The sequence below is a fragment of the Globicephala melas genome, chromosome 3, assembly GCF_963455315.2.
Source record: "Globicephala melas chromosome 3, mGloMel1.2, whole genome shotgun sequence".
Classification (NCBI taxonomy): domain Eukaryota; kingdom Metazoa; phylum Chordata; class Mammalia; order Artiodactyla; family Delphinidae; genus Globicephala; species Globicephala melas.
In genome coordinates this window covers 94,597,917-94,618,856 of record NC_083316.1, presented here as the reverse complement: position 1 = coordinate 94,618,856, position 20,940 = coordinate 94,597,917, and the positions used below count along the sequence as shown (strand labels likewise).

At 37.9% G+C, this 20,940-nt stretch overlaps 2 protein-coding genes across 8 annotated transcripts in view; one reads left to right on the top strand and one right to left on the bottom strand.

Annotated features, from left to right (window-relative positions):
* The window catches only part of AP3S1 (adaptor related protein complex 3 subunit sigma 1), a 70,062-nt gene extending 68,275 nt beyond the window's left edge, over nt 1-1,787 (bottom strand). Inside the window, exon 1 of one of the 6 annotated variants that reach the window (XR_009563445.2) lies at nt 1,326-1,610. Coding sequence is in view for 5 of the 6 variants with exons in the window: in XM_060296134.2 (XP_060152117.1) it covers nt 1,326-1,394 (69 nt within the window). In the remaining variant the exon portion in view is untranslated. Of the gene's footprint in view, nt 1-1,325 lie in introns of all 6 variants that reach the window. The other 5 variants (XM_060296134.2, XM_060296137.2, XM_060296135.2 and 2 more) reach the window with 5 other exon arrangements.
* Nucleotides 1,684-20,087, top strand: ATG12 (autophagy related 12). Of its 2 annotated transcripts, XM_030869843.3 has the most exons (4): nt 1,684-2,065; nt 10,356-10,492; nt 18,913-18,975; nt 19,637-20,087. In XM_030869843.3, exons 1-4 carry the CDS (start codon nt 1,903-1,905, stop codon nt 19,694-19,696), a joined length of 423 nt encoding a protein of 140 aa, XP_030725703.1. In that variant the 5' UTR covers nt 1,684-1,902; the 3' UTR covers nt 19,697-20,087. The 2 variants fall into 2 exon arrangements, with proteins under 2 accessions (XP_030725703.1, XP_030725704.1); XM_030869844.2 differs by lacking the exons at nt 10,356-10,492; nt 19,637-20,087 and having other exon boundaries at nt 1,758-2,065; nt 18,913-18,974.
* Nucleotides 20,088-20,940: the final 853 nt, after the last annotated feature.

Sequence of the window (20,940 nt, the reverse complement as noted above, 5' to 3'; positions counted from 1 at the left end):
ATTAGTATTTAAATTATGCTACACTAAAACCAAACAGGAGTAGTAGAAAATATTCTTTATCGCCAGCAAAAGCAAAACTACTTAAGGAAATGAGGAATGAGCTCAAGATTTCTCACTTCAGCTAACACCTCCACAGACTGCATTATCATTTTAGGCAGTGACATTTCACATTTAATTTTTAACGGCAGGAATTATTTCCATCTGGGATTTATCTGCATAAAAGTGTTAGCCTTGGCACACTTTCAGTATTTAGCTGAAAGCTCATTTTTTGGCTCTAAGCAAAATTCCCAATACTACGCAATAGGTATTATCTCTACATTAATCCCACCACTGAGAGCCTAATATTGTGTTCTACATAGTGGTGAATTTTGCCCTCAGATAAGCACATCTGTCTGTAACCCTCCCTCAAACACTGATAAATTACTTACCTTCACTACCTTAAAATCTTCTGCATTTTTCAACAATATTTACACTTCTAAAAGAGTTTAACAGATATTACTATTCTTCGTAAGGAGAAAGAAAAACTATAAATTAGGACAAACTCCCTTACGTAGAAAAATGCCAAACCAGCCGCTGAAATGGTAACTTTCAGGTATAGCATCACAGTTCTAACTGGTCAAACTACAATCCTCGCCAGTTATTGCAGGAGTAGATAAATTGCAGCCACTGGGGGAAAAGCCACATAAAAACGTTAGGTCCTCACTTATCTTTTTCGTTAAAAAGGAGACACCTGAAAGTCACAGGGGCAGTAGATCCCGTAAGGCAACCTACTGGAGAGACTGTACTGAGCGTGCATGTCTCCAAACGCAGAAAACCAAAGTTCCTGCGTGACGACAGGATGGCAGCGAAAAACAGTAGCCCATCCGTCCACAGGAGAAGAGAAAGAAGTCCACCAGGAAAGGCTGGGAGTCACGGAGGTGGAGCTGCGAGACCTACCGGCTCCGCGCCGTCTCCCTCGGCTGCTAACAGAAGCCGCGGGCTGCAGATCGGCGAGAGAGCCGGGTGGGCTCGCGGGCGCAGGGGGGCTGCGGCTGACCGACTGGCTTCGGCCCCGCACCGGGAAGTCTCCAGGGCCTCGCCCGCGCAGCCGGGAAGCCACCCAGCCCACAGACAGGCGGAGGAGCCACCTGGGCAGAGCCACGTCGGAGGAAGGGAGCGCGGCGGGAGGTGGGCACCCGGCACACCCACCGGGAGGCTGACAGCCCGGAGCGCGAGACGGCCGGGGCGCGAGAAGGGCCGCGGCGCGCTTGAGGGGGTCGTCCTGAGGGCGCCGCCGGCCGCCAACGACTCCCCCTAGCCCGAATCGGCTGCAGCGGGGTACTCACGTAGGGCTGGTAGAACTTGGAGAGCCGCGGCTTCCCGTGGTTGTTAAAGATGAGGATCGCCTTGATCATGGCTGAGCCGGGCCGACCGGGTGGGAGCTGGGGGCCAGGGCGGGGGCGGGCGCGCGAGCCTCGCCTCGGGATCTCGCTGGCGATCCTTCCCCACCCGCCCCCTCCCGCACACGCGCGCGCGCGCGCGCCCCCCGGAGGGGCGGGGCAGGGCTTGGATAGGGCGGGGCCTGGGCGGGGTCGGCGCGGAGGGAAGCGGAAACAGCTCCAGGCCGGCGCTCGAAGCGTAGGGGCGCTTGCGCTCCCGGAGGCTCACGGGGACGTTGCCTACCGACCTTTTCCGGAAACTTGCTGTTGGGGGGGGGGCGGAGAAACAGTAGTTGATCTATCAGCGGTCAGGGGACTGCAACAGGTTCGACGCAGAGGACCAACCTGCAATTCCGACTCTCAGTGGTGGTTTGGGTTCTCCCCGCCCCTACTCCGGCACCTCCCTAGCGCCGCTCTCCGGCGCAAAGCCCGCCCACTGTATGCGCTGAGCCACCACTTCCGCCCTCACCTCCCTCCAAGCAAGATGGCTGAGGAACCGGAGTCTTCGCTGCAGCTTCCTCCCTCAATTGCTGCTGAAGGTGAAGGACCCACGGAGGTCTCCCCAGAAACAGCCACTCCGGAGCCCCCTTCTTCCGCTGCAGTCTCTCCGGGAACAGAAGAACCTGCCGGTGACACCAAGAAGAAAAGTAATTTTCAGAGCAGTTTCACTCTGGGCAGAGACGGGAGGTTGAGGTTGTCTTCGAATAGGGATGGCGGCTAATAAAGAAACAAAATTTAGAGGAGGGCCGGTTCCAGACGAGGTTTTTGACCAGTCAGGAGAGAGGAAGTATACTTTTCGGCTTTTAAGACGTTTGAGTTAAGTGCCTCGAAAGAAAGCTATCTCTGGACGCACCTTCGCGGCGTGGTACCCAGTTTTTGAATGTCACGGCATTTATTACGCTGTACTCTTATCTTCCTTTGAAATGACCAGACTGAGAGCTCTTTGAAGGTGGGAACTCTGTGGGATCTGGATAGTTCCAAGTACTTAACGCGGGATCTAATTATTTGAATAATGATTTTAGCTGATAAGGATGGTCTATGGCAAATCTGAATTAGCATCCACACCTTCCGATTAGGTCTCTGTTTTTTATACCAAATGAGTGTGAATTCACACCTTGGACCAAAAAACTGGGGTTTTACCCAGTATGAAGACTGCTAAGGGAAAACTAAAGGCAGAGGCATCGCCTTTTTTAAAAAAAAACAAAAACACCGTTTTGGAATCTTTGTAAATGAATCATTTCGTTGCTTGAACTGGACCCTTTATTGCTTGAGAATTAGTCCTCAACCCTTTATTTCTTGAGAATTAATTCGCCATTGTAAAATACAGTAATTCCTAAGTGGAGCACTCTATGTAGAGTTGCCTATGAGAAAATCAGGAATTCGTTTTCTCATGTTGTGCTCAGTGATATCATGCCCTTTCATCCATCTTCACTTTCTGCTGCTGTGGAGGATAATTGTCTCTCCCAGCACTGTCCCCCTTTTAAGTCAGACTGCCTCTACACTTGGGGGAAATCTTTTCTGTCATTTCCACATTATTCACCAATAGATAAACAAAAAACTATAATCATTTCTGTAGGTAACTACTAGACTCGTTCTTCAGATGAATCCCATGAGTTTTAGAGATTTTTTTAATTTCTTATTGGAGTATAATTGGTTAACAATGTTGTGTTAGTTTCTGCTGTACAGCGAAGTGAATCAGTACTGTTCCCTTTTTTCCCTTTCAATTTACTGTAAGCAGAAACAGACTTTCAAAGAGTTTGTCTTAATATCTAGCAGTCTTAGTCAACAATTAACTACGTACTTGAGCCTGAAGATTGCTGTGTAATACTGTGGCTAAAAAATAAGGCCCACATTCCCAGATATGGCCTGAGGTTATATGGCATGTTTTCTTGAGTCTGCACAATTTATGATTTTTAACTATCATTTAAAAATCGAATTTTCACCTTCTGGCTCCTGTGAGCATTTGAGTTAGCCTCTGTGATAGAAAACTTACTTTCTAGCTATTTAATGTGTACCCTGAAGTTGTCATCCTTTTTTGAGGACCTTTTCTCATAGAAAAAGCTTAACTATTTCATATGCTCCACCTTTGGTTTAATCTACATATTACTGAAGCTGACCAAGCTTGTTAGTTATGGCGGCACTTTAGGATCACCTGAGGGAGCTTTTAAACATAGCAGTGCCGAGGCCCTATTTCCAGAAGATTCTGATTTAGTTGATGTAGACATCTGTTTTCTTATACATGTTCCCCCAGTTGAGTCTCCTGTGTAGCTAGAGTGGAGAACTACAAACCACCTTTAGAATTAAAAAAATTAATAATAAAGTACAGCTATAATCATAATAAATATTTTTCCTTCTCTAGCTTCTTGCTGTCGCTCTCTTCTTCAGTAGTACAACTCACTATTTTCTTCTTCACTTTCTTGCAATGCCCAGTTGCAGTTGACTGATTGATAGCCCCAGGGGATTGAAGGAACAGGGACAGGGAGGTATGGAAGGTGAGTTAACCAAAATCTCCTTAGCTATCTCCCAGTTCATCTCTTTTGCTTAGATAACTGAGGGTAGGATTACTAAATGGAAGAAGGGAGATAAACTTTAGTAGGAAGATAAACTGTGCATTATGTGTTCTAGATGGCTTCATTCCAGGGGTAAACTTCAGTAAATTGATCTCAGTAACCTCATTGGGACCCAATTTTTAATACCAAGGAATGGGACAGGAAGGTTGTAATAGAATAGAGTTGACTTTAGGGGGCAGCAGAACACCTCTGCTTTCGATGTTTCCTTTGATTGTGGATGTCTTTTTTTAAAATTTTTTTAAATTGAAGTATAGTTAATTTACAATGTTGTGTTAGTTTCAAGTGTACGGCAAAGTGATTCAGTTATACATATATGTATATTTTCTTAATCAGATTCTTTTCCATTTTACGTTATTACAAGATAGTGAGTATAGTTCTCTGTGCTATAAGCAGGTCCTTGTCGTTTACCTATTTTATATATAGTAGTGTGTATATATAAATACCAAACTCCTAATCTATCCCCGCATCCCCCCCATAAGTTTGTTTTCTGTTTGTGACTCTATTTCTGTTTTGTAAATGAGTTCACATGTACCATTTTTTAGATTCCGCATATAAGTAATATCATATGGTAATTGTTTTTCTCTGACTTCACTTAATATGATGATCTCTAGGTCCATCCATGTTGCTGCCAGTGGCATTATTTCATTCTTTTTATGGCTGAATGATATTCCACATCCTCTTTACCCATTCATCTGTTGATGGACACTTAGGTTTCTTCCACGCCTTGGCTGTTGTAAATAGTACTGCTATGAACATTAGGGTGCATATATCTTTTCGATCATGGTTTTCTCCAGATATATGGCCAGGAGTGGGATTGCAGGGTTTTATGGTAACTCTATTTTTAGTTTTTAGTTTTTTAAGGAACCTCCATACTGTTCTCCATAGTGGCTGCAATTTACATTCCCACCAACAGTGTAGGAGGCTTCCTTTTTCTCCACACCCTCTCCAGCGTTTATTATTTGTAGACTTTTAAATGATGGCCATTCTGACTGGTGTGAGGTGATATTTCGTTGTAGTTTTGATTTGCATTTCTCTAATAATTAACAATATTCAGCATCTTTCCTGTGTCTTTTGGCTGTCTATATCTTCTTTGGAGAAATGTCTGTTTAGGACTTCTGCCCATTTTTTGTTTGGGTTGTTTGTTTTTTGATATTAAGCTGTAAGAGCTCTTTGTATATTTTGGAAATTAATCCCTTGTCTGTTGCATCATTTGCAAATATTTTCTCCCAGTCTTTTCATTTTGTTTATGGTTTCTTTCACTGTGCCAAAGCTTTTAACTTTCATTAGGTACCATTTGTTTACATTTACTTTTATTTCCATAACTCTAGGACACTAATCCAAAAAATATATATATATATATATTGCTGCAATTTATTTTCAAGAGTGTTCTGCCTGTGTTTTCGTCTAGGAATTTTATAGTATCCGGTCTTACATTTAGGTCTTTAATATATTTTGAGTTTATTTTTGTGTATGGTGTTAGTGCATGTTCTAATTTCATTCTTTTACATGTAGCTGTCCAGTTTTCCCAGCACCACCTACTGAAGACACTGTCTTTTCTCCATTGTATATTCTTGTCCCCTTTGTAGTAGATTGCTTGACCATAAGTGCGTTGGGTTTATTTCTGGGCTCTCTATCCTGTTCCATTGATCTATGTATCTGTTTTTGTGCCAGTACTGTACTGTTTTGATGACTGTAGCTTCACAGTATAGTCTGAAGGCAGGGAGTGTGATTCCTCCAGCTCTGTTCTTCTTTCTCAAGATTGTTTTGGCTATTCAAGGTCTTTTATGTTTCCATATAAAATTTAAAAATATTTGTTTTAATTCTGTGAAAAATGCCATTGGAAATTTTATAGAGATTGCGTTGAATCTGTAGATTGCCTTGGGTAGCATAGTCATTTTAACAACACTGATTATTCCAATCCAAGAACACAGTATATCTTTCTATCTGTGTTGTCTTCAATTTCTTTCATCAGTGTCTTACAGTTTTTGGAATACACGTCTTTTGCCTCCTTAGGTATGTTTATTCCTAGGTAATTTATTCTTTTTCATGCAATGGTAAATGAGATTATTTCCTTGATTTCTCTTTCTGATATTTTGTTGTTAGTGTGTAGAAATGCAACAGATGGGACTTCCCTGGTGGTCCAGTGGTTAAGACTCTGCACTCCCAGTGCAGGAGCACAAGTTTGATCCCTGGCCAGGGAACTAAGATCCCATATCCCTCACAGTGCAGCCTAAAAAAAAAAAAAAAAGGAAATGCAACAGATTACTGTACATTAATTTTGTGTTGAACAACTTAACCAAATTCATTGAAGAGTTCTAGTAGTTTTGTATCACATTGATTGATTTGCAGATATTGAAAACTCCTTACATCCCTGGGATAAATCCCACTTGATCATGATGTGTGATCCTTTTCATGTATTGTAGGGATCAGTTTGCTAGTATTTTGTTGAGGACTTTTGCATCTATGTTCATTGGTGATACTGGCCTACAATTTTCTTTTTTTGTGATGTCTTTTTCTGGTTTTGGTATCAGGGTGATGATGGCCTCATAGAATGAGTTAGAAAGTGTTCCTTCCTCTGAAATTTTTTGGAATAGTTTCAGAAGGATACATGTTAATTATTCTCTAAGTATTTGGTAGAATTCACCTGTGAAGCCATCTGGTCCTGGACTTCTGTTTATTGACAGTTTTTAAATTACTGATTCAATTTTAGTATTGGTGATTGGTCTGTTCATATTTTCTATTCCTTCCTGGTTCAGTCTTGGAAGATTGTAGCTTTCTAAGAATTTATCCATTTCTTCTAGGTTGTCCATTTTATTGGCATATAGTCGCTCAGAGTAGTCTCTTATGATCCTTTGTATTTCTGTGGTGTCTGTTGTAACTTGTACTTTTTCATTTCTGATTTTATTAATTTGGGCCCTCTCCCTTTTTTTCTTGATGAGTCTGACTAAAGGTTTATCAATTTTGTTTATCTTTTCAAAGAACCAGGTTTTAGTTTCTTTGATCTTTTCTGTTGTTTTCTTCGTCTCTGTTTCATTTATTTCTGCTCTAATCTTTATGATTTCTTTCGTCCTACTAACTTTGGGTTTTGTTTGTTCTTTCTCTAGTTGCTTTAGATGTAAGGTTAAGTTGTCTGAGATTTTTCTTCTTTCCTGAGGTAAGCTTGTATCACTATGAACTTTCCTTTTAGAACTGCTTTTGCTGTGTTCCACAGGTTTTAGATCATTGTGTGTTTGGTTTCATTTGTCTCTGGGTATTTTTAATTACCTCTTTGATTTCTTCAGTGAGCCATTGGTTGTTTAGTAGCATATTGTTTAGCTTCCACGTGTTTGTGTTTTTTGCAGTTTTTTTCTAGTAGTTGATTTCTAGCCTGGTAATGTTGTGGTCGGAGAAGATGCTTGATATGAATTCAGTTTTCTTAAATTTACCAAGGCTAGCTTTGTGTTGCAGCATGTGATCTATCCTAGAGAATGTTCCATGTGTACTTGAAAAGAATGTGTATTCTGCTGCTTTCGGTTGGAATGCTCTATAACTATCAGTTAAGACTGTCTAACCTAATGTGTTGTTTAAGGCCTGTATTTCCTTATTGATTTTCTGTCTGGATAATCTGTCCATTGATGTAAGTGGGGTGTTAAAGTCCCCCACTATTGTTGTGTTACTGTCAGTTACTCGTTTTATGTTTGTTAACATTTGCCTTATATATTGAGGTGCTCCTGTGTTGGGTGCATATATATTTACAATTGTTATATCTTCTTCGATTGATCCTTTCATTATTATATAGTGTCCTTCTTTGTCTCTTGTAACAGTCTTTATTTAAAAGTCTATTTTGTCTGATATAAATATTGCAACTGCAGCTTTCTTTAGAGTTCCATTTATGTGGAATACCTTTTTTCCATCTCCACACTTTCTGTCTGTATGTGTGTCTAGGTCCGAAATGTGTCTCTGGTAGGCAGCAAGGTAGGTAGGTCTTGTTTTTGTATCCATTCAGCCAGTCTGTCTTTGGTTGGAGCATTTAGTCTGTTTTCACTTAAGGTAATTATCGATATGTATGTTCCTATTGCCATTTTGTTAATTATTTTGGATTTATCTTTGTAGGTCTTTTTTTCCCCCTTTTATTCTCTTCTCTTATGATTTGACGACTGTCTTTAGTATTATGTTTGGATTCATTTTTCTTTTTTGTGTATCTATTATAGATTTTTGTTTTGCAGTTAACATGAGGTTTTTGTATGAGGAGCCTATATCTGTACGTGCTTGTTTTAAGTTGCTGATCTCTTAATTTCAAATGCACTTTAGATACCCTGCATTTGTACTCTTCTCCTATCATGATTACTGTTTTGATACTATATTTTACATCTAATTGTTTTGTGTATCCTTTAACTGACTATTATGGATATAGATGATTTTACGAATTTTGTTTTTAACTTCCCTACTAACTTTGTGCATGGCTGATTTCCTGCCTTTATTATATGTTTGCCTTTACCAGTGAGCTTTTCCATATCATAATTTTCTCATTTCTAGTTGTGGCCTTTTATTTTCCACCTACAGAAGTTCTTTTAGCATTTGTTATAAAGCTGGTTTGGTGGTGCTGAGTTCTTCTAGCTTTTGCTTGTCTGTAAAGCTTTTGATTTCTCCATCAAATCTGAACAAGAGCCTTGGTGGGTAGAGTGTTCTTGGTTGTAAGTTTTTCTCTTTCATCACTTTAAGTATATCATGCCACTCCCTTCTGACATGAAGAGTTTCTGCTGAAAAATCAGCTGATAGCCTAATGGGAGTTCCCTTGTATATTGCTTTTGATATTTTCTCTTTACCTTTAATTTTTGTCATTTTGATTACAATGTGTCATGATGTATTTCTCTGTGGGTCAATCCTGTATGAGACTCTGCACTTCCTGGACTTGGGTGACTGCTTCCCTAGGTTAGGGAAATTTTCAGCTATTATCTCTTCAAGTATTTTCTCAGGCCCGATCTCTCTCTCTTCTCCTTCTGGGATATAATGTGAATATTACCACATTTGATGTTGTCCCAGAAGTCTCTTAAACTGTCCTCATTTCTTTTCATTCTATTTTCTTTATTCTGTTTGATGGCAGTGATTTTCAGTATTTTGTCAGAACTAATACATTCTTCTGCCTCATTTAGTTTAATGTTGATTCCTTCTAGTGCACTTTTCTCTTCAATTATTGTATTCTTCAATTCCATTTGGTTGTTCTTTATATTTTCTAATTCTTTTTGATGAAGTAACTTCAGGAGATAGATTCATAGTCTTTCTGTTTGCATCTTTGTATTTTGAATTATTGAAACCTCTGATTTCTCAGAAACCTTTTTGGCCCCTAGTTTTTCTATTTTCTTTTTAATAATTTTTATTGTTTTCCTTTATTTAAAAGTTTATTGTAGAAAACTTGGTGGTTACAAAAAGCACAAGTAAAATCAAGTGATTATCACCTATAATATCCCTACTGGGAAATATCATTTTGGTGCATATTCCACATTTATGTGAATATGTGCCTGTGATGGTTTTAATGAAATTGAAATCTTATGCTGCTTTATATTTAGTATTTTTTGATAATTTTTTCATACTATTAAATATGCTTTTATAGTATCTTTAATGGTAGCTAAATTATCTTAAGGTTTAATAAGCGAGTTATGATCTGGTACTGTTCTAAACACTTTTATGTATTCACTTAATCTTCATAATAGTCTTATCAGGTTGCTGCTATTATCCTCATTTTACAAGTGAATAAACTGTGGTACAGAGAGATTAAAGAGCTTATCTATATATATGTGTACATACCTAGCAAGTGGCAGAGCCAGGATTTTGAACCCAGGGAGTTCAGAGTGTGTGCTTTATATCTTTACTACAATATATGCATCCTACCATAGAGTATAATATCCTTTACTTAACCAATCTCCGCTAAACATCTTTGTTGGAAATTTAGGTTTACCTTTTTTTTTCCAATAAAAATAAATGTTTTGATGAAGGTGAAATTCTTCTAAGTGAATCTCTTCATATCTTCCATTTGTCATCCCAGGCATACCTCCAGTGTCATAAATACATAAACTGTATGTTGATTGAAAGTTTAACTTTTCTGAAGTATTTTATATCACATTCTCTTTAGATGTTTCAGTGTACTTGTTAGTATAGTTTACCATTGAACAACATGGGTTTGAACTAAGCAGGTCTACTTACACATGGACTGTTATCAATAAATACGTACTAGAATACTACATAATCCGTTGTAGGTTGAATCCGCAATATAGAACTGTGGATCCAGAGGGCTGAGTGTAAAGTTATAGGTGGATTTTCGACTGTGTGGACATTGATGCCCCTAATTCCTGTTTTGATTGTGTCAACTGTATTTTTTTTTCCTTTACAGTTGACATCCTGCTAAAGGCTGTGGGAGACACTCCTATAATGAAAACAAAGAAATGGGCTGTAGAGCGAACCCGAACCATCCAAGGACTCATTGACTTCATCAAAAAGTTCCTTAAACTGGTGGCTTCAGAACAGTTGGTAAGAAAACAATGGTGATCATTTCCCTACAAAAATTCACAAAACATTTGTCTCTCAGTATTCAAGGGGGATTTCAGGAGCATCCTTTACAGATGCTCAGGTTCCTTATATAAAATGGCATATTTGCGTATTATCTGTACACATTCTCCCTTATACTTTAAATCATTTCTAGATCATTTATGATACCTAACACAATGTAAATGCTACATAAATAGTTGCTGGTACACGGCAAATTAAAGTTTTGCTTTTTGGAACTTTCTGGAATTTTTTTCTCCAAATATTTTCCATCACATTTGGATGAATCCGAGGGAGGATGCAGAACCCATAGATATGGAGGGGGTACTGTAGTTCCTAGGCAACAATGAATAACTGTTGTATGTAGAAATATATATGGAACCACATATGTTACTTCAGTAATGTCCTTTTATTTCTTTTGTTAGTGGAATTTCCGTGCTTTATTGAAGGATTCTCTGGAGAACCCTGAAAAGAAATGAATTTTAGATTTGCTTTTAAATGTGGACTGACTTTTTTTTTTTAACCTACCGTATTGGTTGTTTTCCTCAAAAAGTCACTGAATGCCCATGCAGAAAGATCTATCATAGAATATCGGTATAGAAAGTTTTGGGGTTTTCTTTGTTTTGGTATTAATGTTGCTTCCTTCCCATTCTCAAGGTAATCAGTATACCTTTGCCATGTGCTGTGGAAGAACTAAGAGGTATACAGTTGACCCTTGAACAACATGAGTTTGAACTGTAGCAGTCCACTTATCCGTGGATTTTTTTTAGTAAATACATACTATACTACTACACAACCTGCAGTTGGTTGAATCTGCCTTGTATACACAGATTTTTGACTGTGCAGTGTGGGCGCCCCAACCCCCTCGTTTTTAAGGTTCAGGTGTACTTATTTCATATTATGATACGTGTTAAGCATTTCATGTTGAGTTGTTAGGATTAAAATTTTAAATGCCACAGGTTTTTAATTTGGTTTTTTTTTCTTTTTTTTTTTTTCTTGCGGTACATGGGCCTCTCACTGTTGTGGCCTCTCCTGTTGCGGAGCACAGGCTCCGGACGCGCAGGTTCAGTGGCCATGGCTCACAGGCCCAGCCGCTCCGCAGCATGTGGGATCCTCCTGGACCAGGGCACGAACCCGTGTCCCCTGCATTGGCAGGCGGACTCTCAACCACTGCGCCACCAGGGAAGCCCCTTAATTTGGTATTTGGCCACAGAAATTGAAATGTCTACATGTATTTGACATTTTGTCACATGTTATGTTAATATATAGAACGCCTTTATCTTCAGACCACAATCTTGGTCATTGTTAACTCAGGTAATGTATATGTGGATAGATAATTGAAGAATCACTAAGTATTTTTTAAATACAGTTATGTGTAAGGATTGGGTGATTATTTATGAAAGTGAGGTGTGTTGGAATTTATTATTTATGAAAGTGAGGTGTGTTGGAATTTATTTCTTTTTGTCAATGAAGAGGTGGAAACAACTCTGATCTAAGATTTTGGTTGTAAGTGGCTTTCACAAAAGTGTCATGTCATGGGTACAAAAGTAAGTGCAAGATAGGTTAATCACTAGAAGTTATTTGAGGTAAGGATAGCATAGAACCAGGGATTCCTCCAAAGGAAGTTGTAAGGGAAAAGTGATGGGGATTTTTGAGTTTTACAGGTGAACATCTCTGTTTGTGATCACTCGGAATGAGAAAAGATCTGTTTTATAAGAGTGCTATATAGAATTTAATTAAATTTCAGAGATGGGCAAGGATATTATAGTGTCATCCACTTGCATATGGTAGCTAAAACCTGAGGAGCAGAGGACCTTGCCTAGCGTCCAAGTCTAAATGGAAAAGTTAGGGTAATGAGGACATACACTTAAGAGAAATGAGCAGAGGTTATCTCTACTGTCTACCATGAAGAGTTGGAGAGGTAGGTAACCAGAGGAGTACCAAGTAATTAAGGCATTACTTTTAGAAATTTGTGGATAGAAGAAAAGGTGAAAGAATGCTGTGTTCTATGTTAATGTTAGAGTTTTGACATTTTGTATTGCTTGTATTCAGTAATCTGAAAGGACTTGGTTGATGTCAATATATATTAGGTTGAACCATGTAAAACTGCCATCAATCAATCATTTTAACCAAAAAAAACTTAGCAATTTCACATGGTCCAACTTTAAAGCTTTGTAGCAAATCTGATTATCTCTTCCCATTTAAGCAATAGGAAACATAAACAAAAGTAGTCTTTTTGTCACTTTTCCTGATTAAACTAGAACTCACATCTTCTGGCTTCATAGAGCTGTACCCTGCCTTATTTTCACAAAATGAATGTCAAAAGAAAAAGTAATGCTGGGGATTCTAGGAAGATAGCAGTGGTGTCAGAAGGCATGAATTCCCACAAAAATGTAGTCAACTAGAAAGCAAAACCAAAACCCCATCATCAGTATAGTTATAACAGAACTTAGATGACAAGTATCCTGAAACCTAAGATTCAAGTTGGTGGGAATACCCACCAATGACCACAGGATCTGCGTCGTGTTAGCAAATGTGCTGAAAAAAAAAAACAGTAGGATTGGCATCTGATAGCACTGAGAAAGGGAGAACCTGGAAGTAGCTAACAGGTATTCACTGGAAAGTACAGTGGGCCAATTTAAGAATAGTAGCTGAAATTGAGAGTGTTTGATTCTCTCCAATAGCAGGCGATTACAATATATCTGCATAAGGAGGACTTAAGGGACTGGAGCAGTCTAGCCCCTGAGAACTCTCAAAACAGACTCAGGCTCCCTTCCAAGACAAGATCCCACACTGAAGAGGAACTTCTGGAAGTGAAACACATTTAAGCAGGGAAAGGAAGGAAAAAGAAGGACCAGGTCAAAATGGAGAGGAACAACCTGGAAAGCTCAGAAAGCAGACCTCCGGCACTTCCCTGGTGGCGCAGTGGTTAAGAATCCGCCTGCCAGTGCAGGGGACATGGCTTTGAGCCCTGGTCCGGAAAGATCCCACATGCCACAGAGCAACTAAGCCCATGCACCACAACTACTGAGCCTGTGCTCTAGAGCTTGTGAGCCACAACTACTGAGGCCACGCACCACAACTACTGAAGCCCGCATGCCTAGAGCCTGTACTCCGCAACTAGAGAAAGCCCACGTGCAGCAACGAAGACCCAGTGCAGCCATAAATAAATAAAATGTTAATTGTTAAAAAAAAGAAAGAGGGGCTTCCTTGGTGGCGCAGTGGTTGAGAGTCCCCCTGCCGATGCAGGGGACGCAGGTTTGTGCCCCAGTCTGGGAAGATCCCACATGCCGCGGAGCGGCTGGGCCCATGAACCATGGCCGCTGAGCCTGCGTGTCCAGAGCCTGTGTTCCGTAACACGAGAGGCCACAACAGTGAGAGGCCCATCTACTGCAAAAAAAATAATAATAATAAAAATAAAAAAAGAAATAAAAATAAAATAAAAATAATAATAAAAATAAAGAAAGCAATAATAAAAATAAGAAAAATAAAGAAATAAAAATAAAGAATAATAAAAATAAAGAATAATATTGTTCAACACTATACAAAAAACAACAGTAGAGGGAGCACTGTGGAGTTAGCAAAACTACACTAACTCATTTCATTCTAAAAGTTGAGGAAAACTGATTTCATATACAAGTAAGCAACAGAGAAGTATCAAGGTTAAATCCTGCACAGTGTTATAAGGAAGCAAAATAAACAGAGTAACATCCCTAAAGACAATGAAAGCATGCCAGAGAAAAATGTGCTTACATGCAGGTCAGTAACTGATTTATTATGTCAAAACAAGTGTCAAAAGAAAGATGATACAAGGCACGAAAGAACAACATAAATCAGCAATAGTAAAACTCGAAGTGACAGAGCTCAGGAAAAGAATTACAGGTTAAATTTCAGAAATGGAGACTAAACTAGATGGAATATAAGAGCAAATAAACAACAGGTAATGGCTGAAGAAAAATAGAAGGAAAAAAGAAGAATTTTCAAAATCAAAAAGATATACCTAGGAATAAAGATACCTAAGGAGGTAAAAGACCTATACTCTGAAAACTATAAGAAACCAATGAAATAAATTGAAGACAACACAAACAGAAAGATATACTGTGTTCTTGGATTGGAATAATCAGTGTTGTTAAAATGACTATGCTACCCAAGGCAATCTACAGATTCAATGCAATCTCTGTAAAATTTCCAATGGCATTTTTCACAGAACTAAAACAAATATTTTTAAATTTTATATGGAAACGTAAAAGACCTTGAGAAAGAAGAACAGAGCTGGAGGAATCACAATCCCTGCCTTCAGACTATACTGTGAAGCTACAGTCATCAAAACAGTATGGTATTGCACAAAAACAGATACATAGATCAATGAAACAGCATAGAAAGCCCAGAAATAAACCCACGCACTTATGTCAAGCAGTCTACTACAAAGGGGACAAGAATATACAATGGAGAAAAGACAGTGTCTTCAGTAGGTGGTGCTGGGAAAACTGGACAGCTACATGTAAAAGAATGAAATTAGAACATTCACTAACACCATACACAAAAATAAACTTAAAATATATTAAAGACCTAAATGTAAGACCGGATACTATAAAATTCCTAGAGGAAAACATAGGCAGAACACTCTTTGACATAAATTGCAGCAATATTTTTTTGGGTCAGTCTTCTAGAATAAAGGAAATAAAAGCAAAAACAAACAAATGGGACCTAATTAAACTTAAAAGCTTTTGCATAGCAAAGGAAACCATCCACAAAACAAAAATACAACCTACTGAATGGGAGAATATATTTGCAAATGGTATGACCAATAAGGGATTAATATCCAACATATATAAACAGCTCATACAACTCAACATCAAAAAAACAGACAACCCAATTGTAAGGTGGGCAGAAGAACTGAAAAGACATTTTTCCAAAGAGGAAGTGCAGATGGCCAACAGGCATATGAAAAGATCCTCAACATCAGTAATCATCAGGGAAATGCAAATCAGAACCACAGTGAGATATCACCTCACACCTGTCAGAATGGCTGTCATCAAAAAGAACACAAATAACAAATGTTGGCAAGGATGTGGAGAAAAGGGAACCCTTGTATACTGTTGGTAGGAATGTAAATTGGTGCAGCCACTGTGGAAAACAATATGGACGTTTCTCAAAAAACTAAAGATCGAACTACCTTATGACCCAGCAATTCCACTCCTGGGTATACATCTGAAGAAAACAAAAAAACTTGTTTGAAAAGATACATGCACCCCTGTGTTCATAGCAGCATTATTTACAGCTGCCAAGATATGGAAGCAACCTAAGTATCTATCAACAGATAAATGCATAGAAGATGTGTACGTACACACACACACACACATACACACACACACACACACAAATGGAATATTACTCAGCCATAAAAAAGAGAAATTTTGCCGTTTGCAGCAACATAGATGGACTTGGAGGGCATTATGCTAAGTGAAATGAGTTAGAGAAAGACAAATACTGTGTGATATAACTTTACACGGAATCTAAAAAATACAACAAACTAGTGAATATAACAGAAAAGAAGCAGACTCACAGATATAGGGAACAAACTAGTGGTTTCCAGTTTGGAGGTAGGGGGACAATATGGGGGTGGAGGAGTGGGATATACAGACTGAAGGATGCAAGATAGGCTGAAGGATGTGTTGTACAACGTGGGGAACATAGCCAATATTTAGTAATAACTGTAAATGGAAAGTGACCTTTAAAAATTGTATAAAAATTTTTTTAACTTAAAAAAAATGTTAAACAGCATCTGGTTGCTCAGGCTCGGGGATGGGACGGGAGGTAGAATGAAATGTAAAAAGAATTTGAGAAAATGACAAATACTGAGTATAAACAAAGGAGAGTAAACATAGAAATAGGAGTCCCTGAAGAAGAAAACCAAAGCAAAGGAACAAAACAAATACTTAAAATTATAATTCAAGGGAAATTTCTTCTAAAAAGATTTGAAACTACGTATTAAAAAAATGTACCAAGATCCTGAGAATACCAACCCAGTGTAATAATCACCGAGACACATTCTGGTAAGATTACTGGATGTGAAATAAAAAGAAAAATCCTTTGGACATCTAGGGGAAAAAGGACATGGCTTAGGAAATTAGGTTACCGTCAAAGTTGAGCAGCAAAGATACAAAGAAAGTGTGAGATAAGGATTTTATATACTACAAAACTGACATTTAATCAGGGCACAAAACTGTTAGCAGTGTGCAAGAACTCAAGAGAATGCTGTTCCCATGAACCCTCCCTACAAAATCTCAAGTTTATAACAACCAAAATAACTAAAGAGACATCTATATAAAGACTGGTGATTTAAAAAGAAATCATTATTCTTTAAAATTTTATCCTCCTAAGCTCTAGCATTTAGCTGAAGATTGTATTTTGAAATTTTTACCTCCATGGAACTTCCATTTAAACTACCTTAATTACTTTTTTTAAATTAAAGTCACTTTCAGTTGCTAACTCCTGTTACAGAATTCCATTAGGTTCTTATAGTTCTCTACTGTATCTGCTGTACTGTCCCCTCAACACTCACATCTTATTTTTGTTTCTTTTGCCTGCAGAGTCCTAATTATTACTCTCTGCACCTAGTTAAGTCCTAATTTGTTCCTCATTTTTTTTTTCCAGAAAGCCTCTCCTGACCAAAAGGCTAGGCTAAACTAATGCCCCATCTTTGTGCTACAGACCTTGTCAGATGCATTTTCCCTATCTATATTCTTATCTATTCAGGTATGTTTGCTTATTGAGGGGAGAGATCATATTAATCTTCATAATTCCACACCTTGTGCGTTTCCTAGCACATAATAGACACTCAGGGATTGTTTGCTGAAATAAACTAAATTGTTGTCCAGAGCCCTTTTCCTAATTTAAAATGTTCCAAAGAGTAAAATCTATGTTCACTCATAGTTAAACTGTCAGGAGCTAAACACAAATTATTATATCCTTATCACAGGAAATTCACATTAAAATGCACACTGATTTCAGTTGTTTCTGAAATTATGTTAGAACCTTACTCAGCCTTAATAATGAGTTGATATTTAAGCATGAACTTTTTTTTTTTTTGCGGTACGTGGGCCTCTCACTGTTGTGGCCTCTCCTGTTGCGGAGCACAGACTCCGGACACGCATGCCCAGGGCCATGGCTCACGGGCCCAGCCGCTCTGTGGCATGTGGAATCCTCCCGGACCGGGGCACAAACCCGTGTCCCCTGCATCGGCAGGCGGACTGTCAACCACTGCGCCACCAGGGAAGCGCCACCAGCATGAACTATTTTTAAATAATTTAATAAGTCTAACTAATGTCTATTGAGTACGTATATCAAGCACTTACACTTGATGTGTACTGTCTCGTTTTATTTTTCCCAGCAGCTTCTAGAAGTATAGGTCCTGTTATTTTCTATATTTACAAACAAGGACACAGTTTGAGAAAAGTTATTTGTATTTATAGCCGAAATTCAAACCTAGATCTCAGTAGAGCCCCTACTCTTAATTACTGCACTGTATTGCCTGAAGGAGAAATATAAGTGATATTTATTCTTGTTCTAGCTGATGTCCCAAATAGTATCTATCACCTAACTATTCTGATAGATATTTTTAAGGTCTATGTGAAGCCCAGGAAATTTGTCTTAAAATTTGATTGTAGACAAGGAAAATTGAATATGTTAACCTGCAAGTAATGTTTTGTTTTCTAAAAAGAAAACTATCAGAAGTCACTTGGACACTGATCTTTTGTTTCAGTATCTTCAGGAATTTTTTAGGTACTAAAAATGTTTCAGTAGAAACAGACTAAACTGAAACATTGAACAATGAATTCTTTAATAAACAAGGTTGTAAGGACATTAGGTTTCAATTATGCTACATTTTTGCTACTTCATTTGGCTGCAAGTGACTTTACAGAGGTCTCACCCAGCCTGAGTTTTCAGAGGTGGTAATGGTCAAAAACCTCCAACCGTGCATGTCATTTACTCAAGAAAAATGCACCAACTATCTCAATTATTAGATGTTTTTATTTGAGGCTGTGTGTGTAAAATTTTGTTAGGAGAAATTCTGTCTTTAATTATGAATAAATGAGAAGATATTTTTACTAATGTAATTTCTTGGATAAACCTTCAAAAGCTGTTTGTAAAAACAAAAGTTTCTTAGTTATAAAAAGCTGGGAACAAAAATTCTGTTATTCCTCCAGAGGAAAGACATGCTCTTCATAAAGATCTCACTAATTGACTAATTTATGAGAATTAGAAAGAAGGGGTTTAGGGAAGCTTTCTTCAGTTCTGAAGACAAATAATTTGAAATAGCTGGCTGATTGGCACCCAGAAAAATGCAGATTAATCTGGATACCATTAAAACTGAATCACCATAATTTTCTTCTTTCTTGCAGTTTATTTATGTGAATCAGTCCTTTGCCCCCTCCCCAGACCAGGAAGTTGGAACCCTCTATGAGGTAAAACATTACTGCTTTATTTTCTTCATGGAATATGCTCATCTGTGTATAGTATGATCATTAACTCACATCATTTAAAGAGATGATAAGCCATTCTTAATTGTCTATCAAGAAAAGAGATTACTTTCTTGTTCTCTGTTATATCTCTAACACCTTGAACTTAGTTGGATCTCAATAGATTATACAGTGATTGAAGAATTAAATGATGAATAACACAAACAGAAGATGACTATGAAATATGACCAGAAAGTAAGATCTCCTTTTTTACCTACATGTAGTATCTTCTACATTGTTTTTATAATCAGTAATCCAGATCTCCCTCGAAGAAATTGAAAAGGAGACTATGTAGGAATGACTTTATTCAGCATCCTTACAGCACAATTACTAGAAAATAGTACATACATTATATTCGGATGTAGAGAAGGGACAAGGTTAAAATGTCTGCTTATCTATGCTGAAGGTGCTTAAAGGACAAGTTTTATTAAACATTTATGATTACTAATATGTGTCCAATAGTAGCTTGCATCTGTTGAAAGAACTAGCCTTATAGATACATGTACATGTATGAGGATGTTTATGATCAGTATAACATTTTTTTTCTTAGTTTCATCTAAGAATAACAAAAATTGAGTTTAATTTATTGCCGTTTTTCTTTTTGTAGTGTTTTGGCAGTGATGGTAAACTGGTCCTGCATTACTGCAAATCTCAGGCATGGGGATGAGCTACAGAGGAAAAGATATTGATAACTTAAAATGAATCTTCACAAAGCAAACAGCTCTGAAAAGTTTTGATCTTGTGGCAAGAGACTTGTGGATGTGATCTCTTCAGCATGCATCTACTGTGACCCATGTCTATACATTTAAAATATCCACAGAGTAGATGGACTCACAAAAATGTGATTTGTATTAAAACACAAATCAGCATAAAAGATTGACATTAGGGTTTACCCATTACTACAACTATTGCTCCAGAGCTGCCTCCAAAGTGTTGAAAAGGAGACTAAGATTATATAAAGCTGCTTTTGTACCACTTCTCAAAATGACTGAAACTGTTTACTTGAAAAATTAGCACTCTGCTGATTCCCCCCCCACCATAAAAGTCAGTTTACTAAAGGATTCTTTTGGGGCTTATTCAGGGGAGTGCAATTTGTTTGAGGTATGTGTTTTGCCTTTTCTCATTTACATTTCTATCTACAGTGTTACCTTGTGAAACAAAGTTGCATTGACCTTCTGGCTTTATTACCTTGCATAGTCCAGTAGAGGGCAACCCAGCTGACAGAAAGAGTTAGGCAGTTTGGTTTTACCTCTTTGCCAGAAGACAATAGCTATTCCTGCTAATCTCTAGCAAACATCTAGCCAAGAGAGCACACATGTTGACACACTGGAAGATTGCTTTAGAGAAAATTCGGGGTTTCGGTTTAACTTTTATTGGGAAACAAGGAATTTTACAAATTTTGGACAAATGAGTCATCTGACTCTTTTCAATCTTATCTTTTAATGATTCTTGAGTCCCAGTGGTTATAACTGTGGTATGAAACTCTCTCTTATTTTTAGTGTCAAAAGCACTCAATGAGTAAACAAGGCAGCATCTTTCAGTTTTTTATAATGTATTTTCCAGCTTGAAAATGCTCAAAGAATAATTGGAAAATAGCTAGATTTTATGTGTATTTCATGCCATGACTAAAAGTACCATTTTTTACTGATGCTATTAAACTGATAATTGCTTTAAATAAAATTCAGCCTTTTTTCTTCATTCTGTATTGTATTTGTAATGCAGCATTTTTTAAAAAAATTCCAATAAATTGAATGGAATGTTCAAACAGGATCTAAGGTGTATACAAGAATTCTAAGTGTTTATTTTCAAAGGTGATGAGAATGGTATGATTTTGTCAAAGGACTTTGAACTACGTTTATGTCCTTTAAGTCCCAGAATGTACTTTATGGTTAATGATCTGCCATACATTAT

Excerpts from the sequence above, each read along its gene's own strand:
- ATG12 (XM_030869843.3), top strand. The coding sequence starts at position 1,903 with ATGGCTGAGGAACCGGAGTCTTCGCTGCAGCTTCCTCCCTCAATTGCT. Across the intron at positions 2,066-10,355 it reads CGGTGACACCAAGAAGAAAA|TTGACATCCTGCTAAAGGCT; the intron begins GTAATTTTCAGA and ends TTTCCTTTACAG. Across the intron at positions 10,493-18,912 it reads TGGTGGCTTCAGAACAGTTG|TTTATTTATGTGAATCAGTC; the intron begins GTAAGAAAACAA and ends TCTTTCTTGCAG.